Source organism: Nipponia nippon, unplaced genomic scaffold (assembly GCF_047370975.1).
Source record: "Nipponia nippon isolate SJK-2023a ecotype South Korea unplaced genomic scaffold, ASM4737097v1 scaffold_32, whole genome shotgun sequence".
In the NCBI taxonomy this organism is placed as follows: Eukaryota; Metazoa; Chordata; class Aves; order Pelecaniformes; family Threskiornithidae; genus Nipponia; species Nipponia nippon.
Window position 1 is genome coordinate 727,361 of NW_028262350.1, and position 21,295 is coordinate 748,655.

Sequence of the window (21,295 nt, forward strand, 5' to 3'; positions counted from 1 at the left end):
TATGACAGAATAGGCTAAATACTGCACAGTGCCCATCTTGGCCAGAGCTACTTGTTCATGTTCACGGGGCTTTCACCGTGCCATGGACTAGCTTCTGATGTCACAGCAAGAGCATCTGCGGTAACTTCCAGTGATACCACCAGTCAAATTTGTAATATACTTTGTCTTCCTTGATAGTTGAGGTTTGAAAGGCCAAATGAGACAATCAGATGATAGCTTTTTCACTGCATATAAGCAGTAAGAACAGTAAGAATAAGTGTATATATTTACATTACTACTTTCAGACCTGACTACATTCAAAACTGAATGGAAGCCTGATTCATTTAGTTCACTTCCCTCAAAAATTGTTATTACTATAAACAACAACAAAAATTCATAGGTTATTCATGTTAATAGATATGCCTCTTCACTACAATCCTAAAATTCAGTAGTAACTCAGCTTATTATCTGGGGACATGTAGCAATTTTTACTGCTTAAAACCATCTGAAGTAGGGAAACCATGTCCCTGCTCAGGGTTACTCCTGACTGTTAGCTACATTTAAGGGAACTTGGGTGCCTAAAAGACTCCCATGCCATTGTGGGGAAAAGGAGTTTTTCAATAATATTCCAAAATGGAGTACTGCCCTATTTTACGCTAAGGCAGGAATTTCAGAAAATGTTGAATGGCATACAGCAAAAGCACAATACTCTAAGCAGCACTATCATTTAATAGTGAAGAATCTCTCAGTTACCAGAAAAATATCTGGAAATACCAGCTGTGCATAAGGGAAGGAGAAATTGTATTTTGTTAATCAACAAAAATGTATTTTGCTAATCAGTTTGGGTTTTGGATGTACACAACTGGTGGCAGGTCAAACAAGGCGCAGACTAGTGCTTGGAATCCCCCCTGCCCTTTATTTAAAAAAAAAAAATAAAAAAAAAAAAATAAAAACAAGTCCACTCACTCCTTTCAGACAGAACAGTCACCTGTAGATTTAAGAAAGTACACAGTATGCACCACATAAGCTTTTATCCTTCCGTGCTGAAGATTCCATTAGCTGGACTCCCTGCTTCTCTGTGCTTTTATCCCAAAAATCTGGTGTCTGCAGGATCTTTATGACTAGTTCCTCAAAGGCATGTTGCACTCCGTCCTGTGTCTTGGCACTGGTCTCTGGCGGAGGGGAAAAAAAAGAAAGTATTTTATCTTATTTGCAGGGGGTATTCCACTTTGTTAGAAGTTCTTTTGGGACCAGAGTGAAGATATAATTTTTTAAATAAGTGAACCTCCTCTCCATTCTCCCTTAAAGGCATACTTAAGTTGAATATGACGAACAGAAATGCATCCCAGTCTGAAGCATTTCATTTTTCCACCTAAAAAAGTTCCACAGCTCCCCATTCTCTCCATAATGGAGAAAGAGAAATTGTTCTCAGGTTGTGATAGTAAATCTACAAGATATTTATTCCATAACTAAGCCGGGAAACAAAGAACACGGAGGGAATTACATGTTTTCCCCTATGCATTTGTTCCAGTTCCTTCTGGAAATCTTTTCAAGAAGCTTCACATAAAAGGTACTTCTTAAAAAAAAAAAAAAAAAAAAACACACACAATTTGTTCCCCATCTTTATATCTTCACATTGTACATTTTATTGTTGGTCTAAGAATACTGTCTTTTATGTAGCTGCAACAGAAAATTGGAAACAAAAAAGACATTACCCAAGGTCCTTGCCGACATCAGTCAGGAGAAAAATTCCAGTCTTCTGGGTTCCGAATTAAAAAATCCTGCTAGTTTGAAGAGAATATAAAATTCATGCCTACACAGTATCTCTTTCAGAGAAAAGTACTTCCAATTGTAGTCAACGCAGAGCATCTCTGAAAAAAGGTAAAACCTACATCTGTGCATATGAACTAATGCAGCAAAAGGAACCCATATTAATTGGGTACTAAAAAAAAGTAAATCAACCTATCAACCTGGAATACAATTGTACGCTTCATTCACACGTAGCAGTATGACAATAAACATACGAATATACAAGTTCTTGGCACAGAGTTACATACCTATAAAAAGCAGGGAGTGTTTCCTAGCAAACTGGAGTCCTTCTTTTCTCTCTACTTCACGATCAGGCTGCAGAGACGAATGAAGAACATGACTAAAACAAGCTACACTTGCCACTTTTAGGAAGTCCCTTGAAAAGCACCACCACAGAAGTGAAGTTTTGCTGAAAAGAAAGAAGTCTATAAAACCACGTAGTAATCAGCAACTGGATTTTCCCACTCTACAGACAGCTTACTGCTAGGCAGGCTCTTAGGGGGTCAAGTTGAACAGCAGCAACATCAAATCGGTAGGAAATGAATGTGGTGTTATCTTCTGAATCAACTAGGAGCAAGATATATGCCAGAAAGGAGGTTTCAGTAGTCAAACAGCTGAAAAGGTGTATCAAAGGATCTGAAAATTGACAGATTTGGAAGGGGACAGAAGAGAACCTAGTTCAGGATAGCCCCACTGGAAACCTCTTGTAGTAAAGGAAGAGCAAAACATCTCGCTCTGCACCAGGCATCTGTCAGAACACCCCAGAAGCGTACAGCAGCCAGCGCACCTCCCGCCCACACAGACGCAGACTCCATAGCCATCTGAAGGGCGGAATTCTTCCCCACCAGCTGTCCAAAACAGAGTCTGGTCAAAAAGAAAGCAGCAGTTGTGCTGTTGCACTGCAGTTAGCTGCAACGGTATACAGCAGTTTTTAGGCAGAACCTCTCACTATCTTAAGAGAATCTCTCTCATCAATTGCATGTCTCCAGGAGAGCTTCCACTAAAATCTTTAACAAGATCTGCTTCAAAAATGAGGCCATAAGCGGAGCCTGCCCAACCTAGGTTCCTCAGTTACAGAGCATATCACCTCCTCCCACAACAGATGGGTTAGTTTCAGCACTTATCTCACATTTATACTCTATCATGACCAAGTAATCTGTGGAAGAGTGTAAGAGGGGACATTTCTGAACTGACCTTATCGGTTTTATTGCCAACTAACATCTTCACAGTGTTGCTTTTGGTGGTATACGTTTCCAGCTCATTCAGCCAGCTCTCTAGTCCTGCGAAAGTGTCTTTTCTTGTAACATCGTACACTGGTAACAGAAGAAAAGGAGCTTAACAACTGTAGAGTCTTGAACAATGTTTACTTCATTATGGCAGCACTTAGCCCCTCCTAGCTAACTACTGCCCCAAAAAAAGCAGTATTAGGGAATTACAGAAAGATGCATCAACCATATCTTCTTCCCAGAGCTGCAACACATTGGCCGTGCTCACCCGGTCACTAGGGATTACTGAACACCAGCATCTCTGCAATAGATCTGTGACTGGAAATCAGACTTACTAGTTGAAGTCTTACACCTGTTACTAGTTATGAATTGGGCCGCACAAGAATATTTTAAAATAGGTATTTTGTCACCTCATTTAATGTATAACTACATGCAGGCACTGCTGCTAAAAATACAGATTCTGAGTAAAAAGTTACTTTGGTCACTGGTAACTTCCTAACTGCATTCACTTAATCACTAAGGTTTAAAAAGCTGCATCATAGTCAGAAAGATTATTTTGTTCAGCAAGGTGTTCAGCCTTCACAGTCCCTGACAGTAAGAATCTCTTCCAATTGGTGGTGTCACGCAGAAAGGGACTAGCCAGCCACTAGTTGTGCTACAGACCTCATGTCTTACAGTAATCACATCAATAGTCTCTGGAAAAAAAGTAAAAACATCGTGGGGGGAAAAAACAACACAAAACCCAGTTAGCCTTATTACCAGAAACTCACCAAAGTAATTACTACAAAGCTAATAGTTCATGCAGTGAACAGCCTGCAGTGTGACATATCTGTATTTTTAATTTAAAATATTTTGAAGCAGCATTATTTCCCGCCAGTGGTTTTGCATACTCAGTGTTTGAGCTAATGATGCAGTAATGTTGTAAAAACCATAATCGTTCCTCTGATTCTCCCAACCTCCTTTTGTAAAGATGTGCGCACTTAGATAGTAATAAAGACCACACTTTTTGTAATCATGTTTTTCTTCCATATACCTCCTACCTAAAACAACCCCTTGAGCTCCTCGGTAATAACTGGGAGTCAGTGTTCTAAAGCGCTCCTGTCCTGCTGTGTCCTACAGAGGAAAGAAAAAAAAAAAACAAAAACAAAACAAAAAACCAAAACCACACACAACACAAAATCAAATATACTTAAAACAAAAAAGGTATTTTAAGCTACACAAGATAAACAAAGTTAAATTCTTCCCGGCCAGTAAGGATATGTGAAACCATAAGACAACAGAAGGAGGGAAGCAGTCAGAAGACATAAGCAGCAGCAACAGAAAATGGATAAGGGGGGTAGAAAAGCATGGAGAGGACCTGATGGCAGGTGAAAGCAATAAGCACAGACACCTGTAACATGAGTGAGACACCAAGGAAGTCAATGGGACTCAAGAGAAATACCTAAAAGGCTGTTGCTGCAAGCCAAGCAGCTAGGCTTAATCGGTCAACAATCAGCTGAACTGAACGAGGTGAGGAATAACTGGTTTTCCAGTGAGAGACACTGCAGGAAAGGAGCCATAGCGGTGCCAAAAATCTCCCTTTGCTCCTCCACAGCAGGAAAAGAGAATTCAGTTAGAACTACTTCAAGTTTGCTAAGATTCCAAGCAGATAAGAAATTTAAAATCAGTAGTTTCATTCCATTATTACTGCAGTATGTCACACATTCTCATGAATCTTTGAAATAGCTCCAAAGTGCAATATGAAATTCAAAAACCCTCAGAACAAGCAATAAGGAGGCAAAAGAATTACACAAATATGATTTTTACCAAAAAAATTTATTTAAAGTTATGTACCAATTACAACAGACAGACTAACAGCTATGTTGTAATTTAGTTATTCTTTGTTAAAAAAAAAAAAAAAAAAAAGAAGAAACTAAAATTGGCAATATATTTACTTAATTCGGGTCATCGTTCCTAAGGAGACTGTACTCTTCGGCATCCATGCACACATGGACACTAAAGCAGGAGCCTCTTTTTGACCTTGATGCACTGTACATGCATTGAAGTTTTTATTTAACATTGTACAACTGCGCTGTTTTTCCCCCCTAATCAGCAGTTTCTCCTGATGCTGTTACAGACTGCTGCAAAAGCGCCTCTTCCAGCTATACAACTTGTGCAAGCTCTGGCCTCGCCTTTCATTTCACAGCAAGGAGACGCACCCCTGCGCGATTACCGGGGCACGGCTGCCGTGGTCACTCAGCAAAGCTGCTGCTTTGTGCACGGCACGTTCAGAATACAGCGCTGCGTACGTGCGCTGGCCATAGCGAGCGTGACGTTATCGCTCTCACTCTGCGTTCCGTACAGAGCATGCACGAAAACAAGAAAATAATTCAAGTTTTGGCATTTATATTACTTCTGTTAATACGAGCCCAAGGCACACTTCTGCTTTTTCCAAAAGTCCTGATTACTTAATTCATAATGGAGTGTTCAAATACCTATGACCATACTCATGAAATCTCTTCCTTCTAGGGCTCTTTCATTCCATTTAGGAGAATAAAAGTGGTGCTTTAATATTATAAATAATCCTGATCACACAGCTGCAATCTGATTTTGCAGGTACTGGAAAGAGAGCATCAGAAGTTCAGGACAAATGCTGAAGCCTCCCAGTAAATCTGAACCAACCTTTAAATAGTTCAGGACCAAGTATATATATATTTTTTTCTTCATTATTTTAACCAAAATAAAGCATCTGGACTGTTTCTGGTGTAGTCTACAGGAAATCCTGCAGCTCATTGCCCAGAACATCGCTTTTCTGCGGTTTACTCGACTGAATCGCTGCCTGTCCTGGGAGCGCTGCCAGGTCCTCCAGGCGTGAAACGCCGGCCTTGCTTGCACGGCCGCATGTTCACAAGCCTCACGCTTCACAGGGGGCTGAGAAACCCAGGCGTGCAAGTGCAAGAAAGCGCAGCCCGCACCTCTACTGGAGCTGAAGGAAGCCCCAAACCTGGGGCAATGAAGCATTTATCGGTGTTTTTAAAGGGCGCTTGCATCATCCGCAGCCTCAGCACGCAGAAGCCTTCAGCAAGGCGGGGGGAGGAAGAGGAAAAAACCACCAAAGGAAGCGCCTGAAGCTCTCGCATCTGCCGAGAGCAAAACCTACCCATATCGCAAGCTGCACGGCGTGGCCGTCCACCAGCATCTTCTTCACTTTAAAGTCGACGCCTAGGGGCGAAAGGGGAGGCCTGTCAGAGCGAGCCGCCCCGCCGGGGCCCGAGGCAAGGGAGCGACAGCGCCGGACTCACCGATGGTGGGCTTCAGGCTGGGCTCAAAGGCGCCGTCGGTGAACCTCAGCAGGAGGCTGCGGGGAAAGAAACCGAGAGCTCAGCCGGGTGCGGAGAGCGCCGCGCCCGCAGGGCCCGCACCGGGCAGCACCTGGACTTCCCCACGGCGCTGTCTCCGACCAGAAGCAGCTTCAGGGTGAGGCCTGCAGCGTCCATCGCCCGCGCCGTGCGGGCGCGGGCCCGGAACCGGCCGAGGCCGGGCGGCTCAGGGCGGCTCAGGGTGCCTCACGGCGGCGCGGGGCTGCTCGGGCCCGGCCGGCACTGCGCGCTCCCCGCACTCCGCCGGACCTGACCCCGCCGGGCGCCGGCGGCGGGACCAGCTGACGCGGCTCCGCCTATCAGGCGGCGGCCGGCGCCGGGCGGGGCGGGGCGGGAGCGGGCCGGGCCCGAGCTGCTGCGCCGAGGGGCCCAGGCTGGCCGCGGGGAGCGGCGGGGGCCCGGCCATGTCCGACTACCGGATCTCGGTGGAGGAGCTGAACGACCTCCTGGCTAACGGCAGCGGCTGCTACAGCCTCCCCAGCGCGCACAGCAACGAGGTGGTGCCGCGCATCCACGTGGGGAACGCGTGAGTGCGGCCGAGCGGGGCCGAGGCGGGCGGTTCGCGAGAGGCGAGGCCGCGGCGGCCGGGGCGGGGGCCCGCGGCGGGAGGCCCGGTGAGCGCTGCTCCCCTGGGCGCCGGGGCGCGGGGGTCGGGGCGGGCGGGCCGCGAGGCCGTGCGGGGCTGCGAGGCGCCGGGCCTTCGCCGAGGAGCCGCCCGAAGCGGGGCCCGAGCCGGGGGAAGCCGGGCTGCAGGGCGGAATGCGCTGGATCGGGGGGGGGGGGCCGGGAGGCCCTCCGGAGCCTGGGCGGTGCCGCCCGGGGGTCTGGAGCGTAGGGCAGCCGTCAGCCGGGAGGCCTGTGGCTGCAAGGCCTGAGCAGGCTCCTGCTGGCGCCTGACACGGCAGATGGCGAGGCACAGCTCATAAACGGCATCTGCGAGAACGTTCGGTACCCTGTGCAGTCCCAAATCTCGGCTAAAATAGAGCTGGAGCAAGATCAAAACTAATTAAGTTGCTTAAGAACGACCCGCACCTGCTGAGCTGTGTCAGCGCTGGGCTTTTGTTTCTCCTGGTATTTCCTACTCTTGCTAACACGTTGTGGTCGTCCACGCAGAAGGGGGAGGAGAGACAAGATGCCCTGAGGTATTTGTACAGCAGCATCGGCGGGAGCCCGATCACACCACCAGTGTAATAACCCTGTCAGATGAGTGGAGTAAGCTGGAACATGAAGAACGAGCAAAGTAGCAATATGGATATTAGATCTTGGTTTAACCGTGTGCAAAATGACCTAAAGGAAGCAAAACTTCGGTAGGAGTCGCCACCCCTGTCTGTGATTGGTCAAATGAATGTTTCTGCACTCTGAGCCCTAACAAACTCATCCTAATTAAGTATTCATGCATGTGATGGGAGCCAGAGCGATCCAGGTATGGCTATGGTGAAAGCCCTTAAATGGGGAAAAGTGTGCAGGGTTCACCAATGACACTTCTTTTCTCAGCTGTATGATGTTTATTCTTTGCAGCAAGATTATGATTTCAGTTATCTGTTCCAATCCTATTGCATCCTGTTGATTCGCTTTCCCCTTTTTGTCCATCTTTGTACACTTTACCTCTGTGAAATTGGGGACTTTTTCATACGTGTGTAGTATACTGCATCCCTGTTCTTATTTGAAGCTTGTAACTCCTAAAGAAACATAAGGCAAACCCATAGGTTTTCATTAACTTTCTCCTAAACCAAACCAAATTATGTTTGTCACTGCCAGTTGGTGCAGGACATGCGCATCTAGAGATGGGACCGAAATTATTATCTCAACGGCCAGTCTGACGAGACAGCCACCTTCTCCTTCATATTTTTAGCAGTTACCTGGAGGAAATGAAGACATAGCCTGCAGGGTGATTTGTGCCGTAAAGAATTAAAAAATCACTTTGAAGATAGCTGACTACTACAGAGTAGTTTTCATTGTTTAGTAACTGATTTTCATTACACAGTATGAACTTTAATACATTCGGATGCAAGGTTCTCTAGGAACAGAGAATGCACGTGTAAGTTGCAGGATGGAAAATGTCTGTCTAGTGGAAAGCTTTACCACCGAGGAGGGCTTTTTATGTAATAATTGACAACCGAAAATATCTGGAGCACCAGTGCAGTTTGTAGCATAAGAACAGTTTAACTGTTAGTTGGACTAACAGACAACATGCAATTATACTGTCAGTGGTTTTAGAAGGATTCTGAAAAATTGTGGAGGACAGCTAGAGGTAAGAAATAACTTTGTGGGCTGAAAAATCTATTTTGCAGTGGGAACAGACAGCCTACTTAATTCATCAAGACTTAGTAGGCAATAATGTCTCTGAAGCATCCACAGAGAGTGACGATAATGCTGAGGTCTAGTTGAATGGATGAATGTCTGTTAAGATTCAGTCACTGCAGGGCGAACTTTGATATTCTCAAACTGGAAATAATACTAATTCTTGAGAGGAATTTTTGTAACAAGTGGGGTTGTGGTGTACTGCCTTGTAAGTAGCATTTTCTATATTAGTTGTCATTCTGAAAGAATTTGAAACTGTGCAGATCTGTTCTCACACCGTTTCCAGCGACATGTCCCTCTTTTGTACTCTCCATGTGTAAAGATAAGGCTGAAGAGAGATCTGTTTTTCTGTCTTGACTCCTTCTCCTACAGACTGCTGGGGAAGTGAACCTCCTTTGCACTCAGCCTCTCGGGCTTTGTGAATATGTGGGTCCAACTGTGTGCAAGGCATCAATAAAGCTTTTACTACTGTGTGCAAGAAATAAGCCATAGCTTGCTTTGGGGCCTGGTTTTGCCTGTCCTGTTCTGCTCTAGCATCTGCACAGAGCTTGGAATACATCTCATGTTTGAAGCTGTCTTCGTGCAGCGTGCGTCTGACTGGCGCTCCCCTCATACCTCGGTTTTGGCCTGTGTTGCACAAAGCTCCGTACTGAATCTCCAAGGAGTTGTTGGAAGCACTTTGCATTGGGCTGCGGGGAAGTCCAGGAAGGCGATAGAGCAGGAGAACAAAGTAATGCGGTCATTTGATCTCGCATTCAAATCTCTGCTTTGCCTTGGATGGATCAAACCTTTCTGCAATATAGGGCCGCATTTATGACTACAAGCGGCAGAGATTTTATAACAATAGGAATTCACAGAGTAGCCACATCTGTAGAGTTTTATCATGGGGGGACTGGAATCCCAATACATGGCATAAAAGCAATAGAATTTGAACAGGAACTCACAGGAAAAAGTTAAAATGTCTGAGTGAGATTCAGAAACTTCTGTTGGAAAGCTTTTTGAATATTTCGCATAGGGGTGCTGCTGTCTCTCCTTACGAGTAACTCAACTTCAGATAAAAATGACAACGCAAAGACATACGGGTGGATGAGATTAAATTGGGTCATAGTGTAGAATAAAAAGTCATCTGTCAGATGACTTGAAGTTACAGGCAGAGCCAAAGTACTAGATCTTCCATGCAATACATGAAAGTCAAAATTAATGAAAACACAGAGGTAAAATGATAAAATAAAATATTTTGAAAAGTATGTTTTTGCATATTACACTATACAGTTCTAACCTCTCAAGAAGATTAGACAAGATTGGTGAAGACGAGTATAAATGTAATATCACGAAACTAAGAATTGTTATGTAGGTGACAGACAAGCACAATTCTATATTTTTCAAGCAATAACAAAATACGAATTCAGGATACGCTGGAAGTACAAATCGTTGTCTGTTTCTGTACAAGTCAAGATGTGTTTCAGTGTAACATCTTAATCGGTGACCAGGACAGCTGGACAGACTGCATCTTTGTCAGGGTCGCAGATGACACCAAGATGGGGGGAGCAGTCAGCACACTGGGGGCAGGGTTTTTATTCAGAGCAACCGTGTCTTCTCAAAACCAGTGTTCTGCCAGAAAGCAAGCAGGCTTAGCTTTCTGAACTACTGGCTAAGGGAACCTGTGGGTTTGTTCCCAGAGTATTGGAAGCCTGTAACAACCAAGCCATGTCTCCAGAACTGTATTTGGTAAAAAGGTTCTGGTTACAAATGCCGAATCTGACTTTTGTGTCTGCTTTAATGTGGGTGGGTAACCCAGGAAGCAATTCTTTGTTCTTAATGTGCTACAAGTGCAGGTGTGCTGTAAGGAGTATGAAAGGCGTTCTCCCCAAATTAATATTAAATTTAGTGACTGTAAGGGAAGAAGCAGTGAGGAAATAATTTTGCATGAACATAACAGCGGAAATTAAAATGTGTTAATGTGCTGGCATTTCTTTGCCATTAGGGACTTGGTTTAGTTGTTTATAATCCCATATGGCAATACTTTATAGCCTTGTGTACCCTTAATTGCTGAGGCATGGTTCTCTAAGACCTGTGTTTTGTGGCTGGTAAAATTGTTCATCTCCGTTCAAAAGAAACACTTCTTACTAGCATTACTCACAGAACGAGGAACTCTCAGTCTTCCACATTGAGAACAAGACAAGATTCTGTGATTTTTCTTAGAGAAAGAGAAGCAGCTGATGTTAGTGTCTCTCTGCTATTTGGAGGAGCTAGCATTTCAACACTGACTGTGATGCAGCAGGAATGAAAAGCTAAGGATGGGAGAGATCCAAGGACTGTTTGGAAAGCGAGAAAAAAATGGCATACAAATACTCTCTTTTTCACCTCTAGCTGGGTAAGAAAATAATCTGTAAAATCTGGAAAAATCATTCACTGGGAATGAGTTTGCCTCCAGGGGAGCCAGTCTGCGTTGCCACCTTCAACCACGATTCCAGGACACGAGTTCCTGTTGATCCTGACCACTATCAGATATATACTGATCTCTATACATTACTTAAACCATATACTCACCCCACGAAGCATAGGAACTCACAGCTGAATTAACACTTTTTGGTTTCGCTTTGTACTGTAGGATTTACTTTTGTGTTGCAAGCAGAATTCCCCAGGCACTGATACTTGTCCCCTGGCACAGATGATGTCCTGCCAGATGGAAAATCTGTCAACGTTTTTTTGCGTAATGAAGTCTTTACAAATATTTGGCTCGTTGCCATAGTTGTTTGGCACAGACTGCAGAAAATGTGGAAGCTTCACTCATGCATAAGGATTCATCTGCTTACACTACAATTTAAGGGGTGAACAGTCATTAGGAGAAAAGGAATGCTCTAGATGTTCATATAGCCTTGAATTACGTGAAAATCGTGAGTGAATGCACTCAGAGATTCATGTAGATAGAAACCAACTAATTTGGCTATTTATTTTAACTTTTTTAGAGTAGCTAAGTGTCCAGCCAAAACCCTTAGGTGCATTGCCATGTCTTAGAAAGTTATCCAAAAAGATACTGCACAAATGCTTATCTGGAGCTCAGCTTAATATTAAGACTCCTCATATTTGCAATTGATGACTTGAGCCGTAGGGAGATTTTCGGAGAGAGTTTTGTTTCCACATCCAGTTAGACACATAGTAAAAGCTGCCTTTAAAAACAATAAAGGGATTTATGTCTGTTTAGGCTTCCTCTTTTCACAAAGTGTGCAGGAGCTGAGTTATCTTACAAGTTATCTTACGAAGCCTTCTGTCACATTCTGCTGATGTTGACCAGTGGGCTCAGATTTTACTCGGAGACCACATGGTGTGATAAAACACACATTTATTTTTTTTCTTCCCAGGAAAGTGAGGCAAGTATTGGGACGGCCATATGGAAACAATCAGACTCAGAATGAAAAGTAGTGGTTTTACGACAAAAAGGAGTCAATGGTCTCCTCATATTATTTCATCTCCTTTTACTATAGATCGCGTTCCAGTGCACAAGCAGAGATTTGTGCATGATCAGTTGTGTTCCTAAGCAGATGGATTGTTTGCCATTGTACAGCCTGGAGCTTTTATCGGAGCGTATGGCATTATTCCTGGATCTAATTGTCATCATCAAGCCTGAAAGGCACGATTATTATGTATCATCCTGCTCAATTGTTCACTAATAGGGTAGGGTGCTCTTTTACCCGCTTAAAGATGGACGCAGGTGGTTTTGCTGCAATTATTTGATAGAGCTGAGGAGCTGGAAAGGGCTTAGCTGACGTAAAAGTACCGAATGCTTTCTTAAGCACTTAAGCATCGTAAACATCAGTCATCTGGATTCTTTTCCATTTTCCATATTGATTTCAACTAAGACGCTAACAATTACAAAACTTGTGATGAAAACACTTAGCGGCAAAGACTGAATTATAAGGCTATGTTGCTGGCCCTTGGGTAGCCTTGCCAGATCTTTCCGTGACTTCAAAGATGTTGACTCGCACAGGGACAGAGGACTACACCTCATAGGAGTCTTCAGATGAGACCTTTGAAGATGCAGGAACTTTTATTCGTAGTTACTTTCTATCTTCCTGCGGCCCGAGGAGGAGCCAGTGCTATTTCACAGTGGTTAAAACTGCCCCCTAAAATGTCTGTTTGTCTGGACTGTCTGCTAGAGTAGCAGGTACTGCTTACCTGGCCCTGCAACGCTGGTAGCTGACAGTAGCGGCTTTTTATAACTGGTTTTAAAACTATCTTACATAGATAACCATTAATCTTAGAAGTGACTCTCCTGGGCTTTCTGTTATCTCCAGTATTTTCTTACTTTGGTCAGAATTTTATGTTCAGAAAGAGTTATAATTTTGTGCCATAGGAGGGTGTAACAGATTAAGTTTCATGTGTGCTCTGCTCGGTTGCCAGCCAGGAAAGTAGCGTTCTCTTATGCACAAGTAGGGGCTCTTAAGTATTTCTGTGAATTTATAGACTGTAGCCAATTCGCTTCAGGGCACAGTATATTTAGCATCTATTAACAGAAAAATCAAAGGGTTTGGTTATCAATACCTTCTGGGGACATCATAAATCCTGACATGATTCACCGAGTTCTAATCGTTTTCTCGACACTTTTTATCGTACAGGTTCATAGCCAAGAACATTACGAGGCTGCAGCGTCTGGGGATAACCCATGTTCTGAACGCAGCAGAGGGGAAGTCATTCATGCATGTGAACACTAATGCCGAGTTCTATGAAGGCACAGGCATCAGATACCATGGCATTAAAGCTAACGATACACAAGAATTTAACCTCAGTCGCTATTTTGAGGAGGCAGCTGATTTTATTGAGAAAGCACTTTCCCAGAAGGATGGTAAGGCAAACTGAAATGTCTTTCTACCCTGTTTTCTGTGCACTGCATATGTGTCTTAGCAATTTATTTTACTGTTTAAAATGGCTCTTTGCTCAGATTATCAGCTGAACCACCAAGTCAGGAATTCAGATCAAGGCTCTGGATCAAAGACACCAGAATACACAATAAGACATCTTGATCTTCTGTCTATACATGTAGGTCTCCAGTATATGGCAAATGGAAGTTTGTCACTGTAGGGGTGACTTCAGAAAGTGAAACAGTTGCTGCATCTTATAATAGCACCTTTCTGGGAAGATGTGTTGTTATTTTTCCTTAGAAGTGGTATATCACATGAAAAAATCAGAAAAATAAGTTCAGGATCTAAAAGTTGTTTTAGGACACTGGAAATTATAAATTAAAGGCAGAAGTGATACAAGTAATGCATTGCTGAAGAGTACTCACACGACCTGCTATATGGTTTTTATTTCCACGCGTACAGTAAGGATAGAGACTGTGGCCCTCCAGTTTTTATTTCATTAAGTCGTTAAATGATTTTATGTGATGATTACCCCTTTGTTCCCTAGGATTGCAGGAGGGCTGAAGATGATATTTGCAATGTTGTTGATTGCCACATTTCTCTAGCGTGTTTCCTCAGAGCAGAAATCCTAGGACACAGTGCAGTGGGCCAGATGGTGTTTGTTGTTGCCTGACGATTTCAGCATACCGGTTATTTCTACACATGCTTAATTTCTTTCTTGCTTCATGACTGAATGTGAAAAATGAGGAACGAGAACTCCCACAATTCTAGAAGTTCTTTCTCTGAAATGGGCAAAAGGGGTACTAGAACTGTGATGTGCTTGTGACAGATGGAAAGAAATTTTACTTCCAGTTTGATGGAGTATGAAAAATTCTAAAAATTGAAATGTGACTCTGCCAGTTAGCATTGAGTCTCACTGAAACAGGTTGCAGTAGGAAAGAAGAGTTTAACAGCGCCAGCTGTGCCATGACTGTCCCTGCTCTGTTTGATCTAAAGAGTTGCAGAGTCAATCTGAATTTACAGTAGCGGTTCTGTTTGCTGATCCTTTCAGTCTTAGTAGTTGTCTGCCATGCCTGCCACTGTTTTCTTACTCTGGTAAACAAAGAGGAACTTTGTAGCTGGGTGATGCTGGAGCCAGTTTTAAGATCAACTCATTACTGACATTCGATAGTTTTGTTTGACATTGAGGTGTAGGGTAAGGACAGTGAAGCGAAGAGGGATGCAGTAGTATTTGCCTTCAGTTTCATTTTAGCATTGTAGTTGCATGAAGTTCTGGAAGGCGGGTCTGCTATACTAAAGGTCTGGAAGGCAGCCCTTAAGACACTGCATTTCACAGAGGAAGGCTAGACACCCTTTTGCTTCTGATCATTTGCAGAGGGGAAGTCAACTCTCTTCCACATATATGATCACGAATCTCTAAATCTTGCTAATTTATGGCTATGGGCTCTCAAGAAATGCTGAGAATGAATTGTTTTAGCTTTTTAACTTGCTACCGATTAGCGGTTTGCCTTGAGCTGAGAAGCCTCTGCAGTTCAAGGCAAATGGGCTAACAGGCTTTCTGTTGCTGTAGTTCAAAGCAAGTTGTGGTTATGATGAAAATGTGTGTCTATGGTTCATCTGTTCTCTTGTCTCAGAAAAAAATTTACTCTGGAGAGTAGCCTGGGGCCATATCTCCCACTGCATTTGGGAAGGGGAAAATTTTTGTGTCTGGAAAAGCAGGTCAAAGAGGAAGCCGCTGAGAAGCAATAAAATCGAGTTAGCTTTCTCAAAGGGAGCAGTGGCCTGCTTTATTGTTGTTGGATAGCTGCCTACAGGATTTACCCATGTGGTGGCTGGACGCCAGCTGCCCACCGAGCCGCTCTATCGCTCTTCCTCCTCAGCTGGACAGGGGGAGAAAAATACGACAAAAGGCTCCTGGATCAAGATGAAGACAGGGAGATCATTCAGCAACTACCATCATGGGCAGAACAGACTCGACTTGGGGAAATTAATTGAATTTATTACCAATAAAATCAGAGTAGGATATTGTGAAATAAACCCAAATCTTAAAATGCCTTCCCCCCCATCCCTCCCTTCTTCCTGGGTTCAACTTCATTCCTGATTTTCTCTACCTCCTCCCTCCAAGAGGCACAAGGGGACGAGGAATGGGGGTTGCGGTCAGTTCATCACAGGTTGTCTTTGCCGCTTCTTCCTCCTCGCTTTCTTCCCCTGCTCCAGCGTGGCGTCCCACCTACAGGACACAGTCCTCCACGAGCTTCTGCTTCATAAACAGCCAGAGAAGTAGCCAGGTATGATCCAACATGGAGTTAGCATAGGAATTGACAGCAATGCAGCAAAAAGGCTGGATATCTTTGAAGAGATGCAATATATGACAAACAGCATATTTCTCTGTCTTCAGTGTATTTTAAACTTCGCATCATTTATTTGTGCTCTTTGGTACTGGTCATCTTTAGGGGCAAGGCTTACTCTAAGCCACAAAAGATTGGAGAAATGTAGCAAATAGACACAATTTGACTCTTTGTAATATAGCAGCAAATGCGTTTTAGTGTGAATGTTTGATATACAACCATTTTTTTTCTGCATTATGCTTGATGACAGACTGTGTAGCTACTAACAGAGCAATAGCACCTTCCAAGTTCTACATGTCTTCTGTAGCATTCAGAATTTACGTTTCTTAAGCTGCTGAAGGACTAATATTATTATGCTTTATATTCTAGCTATTTCATGTTGCTTTTCAAACATATATTCCAGTATAACCCAAATTATGACCTGTCTTCCCTGCAGGACAAGTGTTTGTGCATTGCCGTGAGGGTTACAGCCGTTCTCCTACACTGGTCATCGCCTACCTCATGCTTCGCCAGAATATGGATGTCAAGTCTGCATTGAGCACTGTCCGGCAGAAGCGAGAGATTGGCCCCAATGACGGCTTTCTAAGGCAGCTTTGCCAGCTCAATGAGCAACTAGTGAAGGAGGGCAAATTGAAGCCCTAGAACAGAGCACCGTAGTATTTTTTTTGAAGTTTCTCAGACCATCATAGGACGTCTTAAGTGCTTTAGATTCCCAAACCCCAACCACCAAGCTAAATCGCATGATGTGAGGGAGACAGAATTCCTGCTCTTGCCTAGTGAAAGTATCTTTCTCGAACTCTGGGTCTGTCTTTCAAGATGGCACAAAATTGTGTCACAGTTTGGAGCTGTTGCAATAAAGAGGTGTTTTTAGAGGGTAACTCCAGTGATAACAGCTGTCTTCAGATGTATTTCAGAGCCCCATAGCATATGTGGTTTGCATTGACATTGAGTGTGATTCATTTAAGCCTTGTCTTGTGTCCCGCCAGAGCACCGTTTTCTGAGAGCCCCAACACATCTCTTCGCTCACTCTTAATTGAAGTACTGTATTTTCTAAAGCTTCTTTTTCATGCACACAGGTGCCTAAAGTTTTGAGTGTAGGAGCTTCAAGGAATGGAGAAGCATATATACAAATGCACAGATGCACTTGCTTGTAAAATGAAGCGTATCCAGTGTTGTGTTTAGTGTGGATTTATGCAATACACAGTGTGTGGTAGTAAAGCCATTCAGAGCCCAATCTTGATGCACACTGTATTTCCAAGAATATTTGTACCTCTTGCTGTTGTGATTGACGTGAAATAGTCTGATATTAAATGCTCTTTTATTTTTGTTTTGAAGTCGCACTAGAAAAAAAATGTTAAGAGCAAATGTTGAGGAAAAAACTTGAGCAAGGGAGAAATAATGTCTGTATTTCGGAGTGCTTGTACTGGATGTATGATAAAGCCTAAGTACCAGAATATAATGGCTCCCGAGGCTTGTACTGAGTTACTGTGTCTCTCTCCCTTCTTCACCATCGCTGTTTATGAACGTAGAATGGGATGAGCACGCACGCAGATTACTTCCAGTAGGGCAGCACAGGTGTGCTTACCAAGCAGTTTGCAGAAGTACACTCTTGACTTCATGGATTGCTTGCGTGGTGTCATTAAATAGAAATGAGCGTTGTTACATGCCACATGGAATAGGAAACATTTCCCTTCTATTAAAATAAATGATGTCTTGATTCTGTTTGACATAGAGATGAAGTGAGTCATTGCAGTGTTGGGAGAGGGAGCTTTGTTTACAGCGTGCCTGCCTTAGCGTGTGACTGTGTACCTGCGAGTTACAGCGCTGTCGTAACGCAGAGGATCTCCCACTGCAAGCTCGGAATTGTTGGTTACACTAACAGAACCTGAGATGTATGTGTTCCCTTTGTATCTGTGCTTTAACGTACTTCGAGATTGAAAATCATAACACTATTGTAAACAGAAACACTGTTGTGTTGTGTGAACACACAGGTTTACTCCTGGTTGTTGGGGCTGTGTGGTTTGGGGGGGTGGGAGTGGCGGCGGGGAGCTCTGTGTAGCTAGATACATTTCTTGAAATTAAACTCCAGGGGTGATTATTCTGGTTGAAGCCCAGGCTTTCTGTTTCCTTACGCAGGATGGCAACTGCCAAATCAAGTAGCCTGTTCTCTTTTGTGTCCTTTAAAGGGACAACTGGGAAACGCTCTCCATAATGTTTCCTTTCAGCTCCCTGCAGCCAGTCAGTAGTTACTGCTTGCTTTGAATCAGGATGGGTAAGTAATAACGAGCAGTAGATAACTTCACTGGCTGATTACATACCTGTCTCCTTTCTCCTGTTATATCAGTATTAAATGAGCTGCTTCTTCAAAACCCCTAGTTACGAATGTCATGCTCTGTAGCTTGGGGAATAGGAATACTGGCCTTATCTTTTCTGCCGTACTGACTTTTTTGTACTGCAGTCTTATTTATAAATCATCCTTTTAAAATTTTTACTATGGGCATAGATTTTTTTTTTCTCTCTCCCCTCACACCATGTATTCATAATACCTACCTGCACTACAAGAAAAAAAAGACAACCAAAAAAAAGGAGATTCGTGTGGATGCACTTTGTCTTTGACCTGTTACTTAGAACTCAAAAATTCCAGTCCATTAAAGAGCTAAGAAACCATTAGGCATTACATTTTTGATACTCATTCATAGATTGTAAGAAGGCTAATGGTTGTCAGATTAAAAACAGAATGGTTTCTTAAAATTGAGTCTGTTTACCTTATGGTGATGTTTCTGTATTTGTCAGTATCAAGAAATACTGACAAATCAAGACATACAGGAATTTGTTCTTACATTCCAGATGTTCTTTTAATTCGTAGGACACCGCTCACTTCTGGTGGTAACTCCAGTGATACTCCGGCCCGTTTATCTCGGTATAACAAAACTGATTTAACAAACGTTTTGTAGTGTGAGGGTGGAGAGGAAGAAATAAAACAATGTTAGAAACTGATTTTAAAAACTGAGCTCCGAGATGGTATATCCTGTTTTGAGTGACTCAGTAATGAAACCGTTTCTAGCTCTGCTGTTAGAGTAGGCTAAAAATAGTTAGCATGTCAGAGCACTGCTCCGTTAATGGATCATACCCTTCCTCTTTTATCTTGCTGTTTAAGTACTGTCATGTTGCAAATTCCTCTGCCTATTTTAGCTGCCCAAGAAGAGCTTGTATGCCTCTAATCAATAATGATACGCTGTATACTTCTAAATTTCTGATTGTAGAAAGAAAGATCGTATAAAAACAGGAATGAGAGCGTTCTTTCCATGTAATATGAAATTGAGAAAGTCTTGGAAGAAATACACCTTTTTATTCTTCTGAAATTAATGCACACCTTGTCATTTAAAACAGCTGTTTGTTGCAAGTAGCAATGCTACATTTTTGGAGTTGAAACCTCTTGGTTATGGCTAAAATAGCGTGATCTGGATTTACATTTATGTGTTTATCGTGAATGGCGGCGTGGTACTTTTCGTCTAGCCAGCGCTCTGGAGAAGGGATGGGGTCTCTGTAAAATATGCGTCTGTCGTAGACCAAAGATACCTACCATGTCAAATCCAGCACAATGAAATAAAAAGCAATAGCTTGGGTTTTTTTGTACTTAAGAATGAGTGAAGTTGGAGAGGGGGAGAAGTGTGGAGGTGAGAAGCTGTTAGCATTTTATAGCAAGGAACAAAGAAAGTCCATATAGATAAAATGATGATATATGTAAAACTAAATTCACCTTCTACTCGTGCTGTACTAAATCTTTCTCAGCCGTTGCATAAGCACAGGAGAGAAGTTTGTAACTAAAAATTAAGGTTCAAAGCAAAAATAACATTTTTCTGAGTGCTTTCTTCATCCTTTGGTCCTGCAGCTGAGACGGCAACGTTGACAAGAAGTGCCGTGCCTGCCATGCTACTCTGAACCATAGGTGCTGTCAGAAGACACTTCGTGAGAGAAGGCTGCAACGCGTCGCTGCTGAAACGCAGACATCTCATGAAGTTATTTCAAACTTACAATTAATAGCATCCGAATGCAGGACGAGCAGCCACAATGTATTGTGTTGTAATTCCATTTGCGGATGTTGAGCCTGTGTTCGTATTGGACGCGTTTTTTGCCTACAACACGAGTATGCCTGGCTTACCTCTCTTGGTGATGTGAGAATTAATTAATCTTCGTGAAAGGCTTTGCAGATGAAAAGCACCGTGTATAGGAACACTACATGCTCCCTGGGTTGAAAAACGAACGTGTGTCAAATACATCTTCCTCCTGCTGAGCAAAGGAGAGCAGCAGAAAGGATATTTGCAATGTCTGTTTTCATCATTTAAATATTTTCACTAGGCTGTCTTCTGTTGTCTAGAACTAATTAAATCTCTGATGCTAGAACTAGAAGCAGGATTTTTTCCTTTGTTTTTTTAAATTAGTTCTGCTAGTTTAATGTTTTTAGCACAGAGGGACTATCTAATGGAATCTCACTTCGTATAGCACAGAGGTTTCTTCTAAAATTACTTTCTGAGCTTTGCCAGCGAGCAAAACTGAAAATAGAACAGGCCTGCGAGGTATCTTCTGAGGGTTTGTCTGTGAGAGCTGGCGTCCTGTTCATTTCTTCTGTTCTGCAAATAGATGCTGGAAGTGCAGATTGCGTGAGTAATTCCATTAAGTGTTGGGGGGTTTATGATTTTAATTCCAGTATGCCAGGGCTGCTGGCTGGCTGACTCACCAGGTGGAGCTGTAGGCTTGCTGTTCTTCACTCCACCATCATCGTTCCAGCCCTGAACAGCGCTATTGTGTGAATCCAATGCATTCTTGTCTTGCCACCGAGAAAGGCAAGCCACCAGAATGATTTAGCAGTGCATTTGCTGGTCTCTGGTGGGAGAATACTGAGGTTCCATTTATTCTTGCCTGCTTGGAGGGGCCACATCATAGCACTCAGACTGGTGCATTCGCAAGGTAGTATGTGACTCAGCAACATCCTCATGGGGCAGATAGAAGTCGCTCGGGCGAGGGTGGCTTAGCCGCATCTTAGAGACTGTTTGAGAAGCAGACAAGTGCTTGAACGTGTCAGAAACGGAATTCCTGGGCAGCGTGTAAATTAGGAGCCGTTGTCCACAGATAAGCTGAAACTGCAGGCGAGTATCTTGGGGCCCGGACGCCTGACGGACCCCTTGCTGCACAGCGCGCTCCAGAAGTTACAAGGGACAGAGGCGATCTCGGGAGCTGCTTTACGCGTGCCTGCCTTCGTAGCGCAGCGTCGCAACGCAGGCACGCCGGGGCAGAGGCCCGAGTCCAGAAAGCAGCGGCAACGGATTCAGGCTAAGTATATAATGCCAATTTACTCCTTGTACCTGCTCCCCTAATATGTCTGACTCCTTATGAGCATGGCTAAGGGGGGTGGT

The 21,295-nt window shown here is 43.5% G+C and overlaps 2 protein-coding genes across 5 annotated transcripts; one reads left to right on the plus strand and one right to left on the minus strand.

The window, feature by feature from the left end:
* Positions 1-973: 973 nt before the first annotated feature.
* LOC104009889 (ras-related protein Rab-18-B) lies at positions 974-6,644 on the minus strand. Of its 2 annotated transcripts, XM_087769960.1 has the most exons (8): positions 6,426-6,644; positions 6,296-6,351; positions 6,154-6,215; positions 4,055-4,127; positions 2,983-3,101; positions 2,037-2,103; positions 1,695-1,850; positions 1,022-1,151 (listed from the first exon to the last, which is right to left on the minus strand). In XM_087769960.1, exons 1-7 carry the CDS (start codon positions 6,488-6,490, stop codon positions 1,717-1,719), a joined length of 576 nt encoding a protein of 191 aa, XP_087626086.1. In that variant the 5' UTR covers positions 6,491-6,644; the 3' UTR covers positions 1,022-1,151; positions 1,695-1,716. The 2 variants fall into 2 exon arrangements, with proteins under 2 accessions (XP_009460201.1, XP_087626086.1); XM_009461926.2 differs by lacking the exon at positions 1,695-1,850 and having other exon boundaries at positions 974-1,151; positions 6,426-6,640.
* A 24-nt stretch (positions 6,645-6,668) lies between these two features.
* Positions 6,669-17,614, plus strand: DUSP3 (dual specificity phosphatase 3). 3 transcript variants are annotated; one of them, XM_087769964.1, is made up of 4 exons: positions 6,759-6,870; positions 7,487-7,680; positions 13,291-13,517; positions 16,318-17,614. In XM_087769964.1, exons 2-4 carry the CDS (start codon positions 7,577-7,579, stop codon positions 16,521-16,523), a joined length of 537 nt encoding a protein of 178 aa, XP_087626090.1. In that variant the 5' UTR covers positions 6,759-6,870; positions 7,487-7,576; the 3' UTR covers positions 16,524-17,614. The 3 variants fall into 3 exon arrangements, with proteins under 3 accessions (XP_087626087.1, XP_087626090.1, XP_087626089.1); XM_087769963.1 differs by having other exon boundaries at positions 6,766-6,899; XM_087769961.1 differs by lacking the exon at positions 7,487-7,680 and having other exon boundaries at positions 6,669-6,899.
* Positions 17,615-21,295: the final 3,681 nt, after the last annotated feature.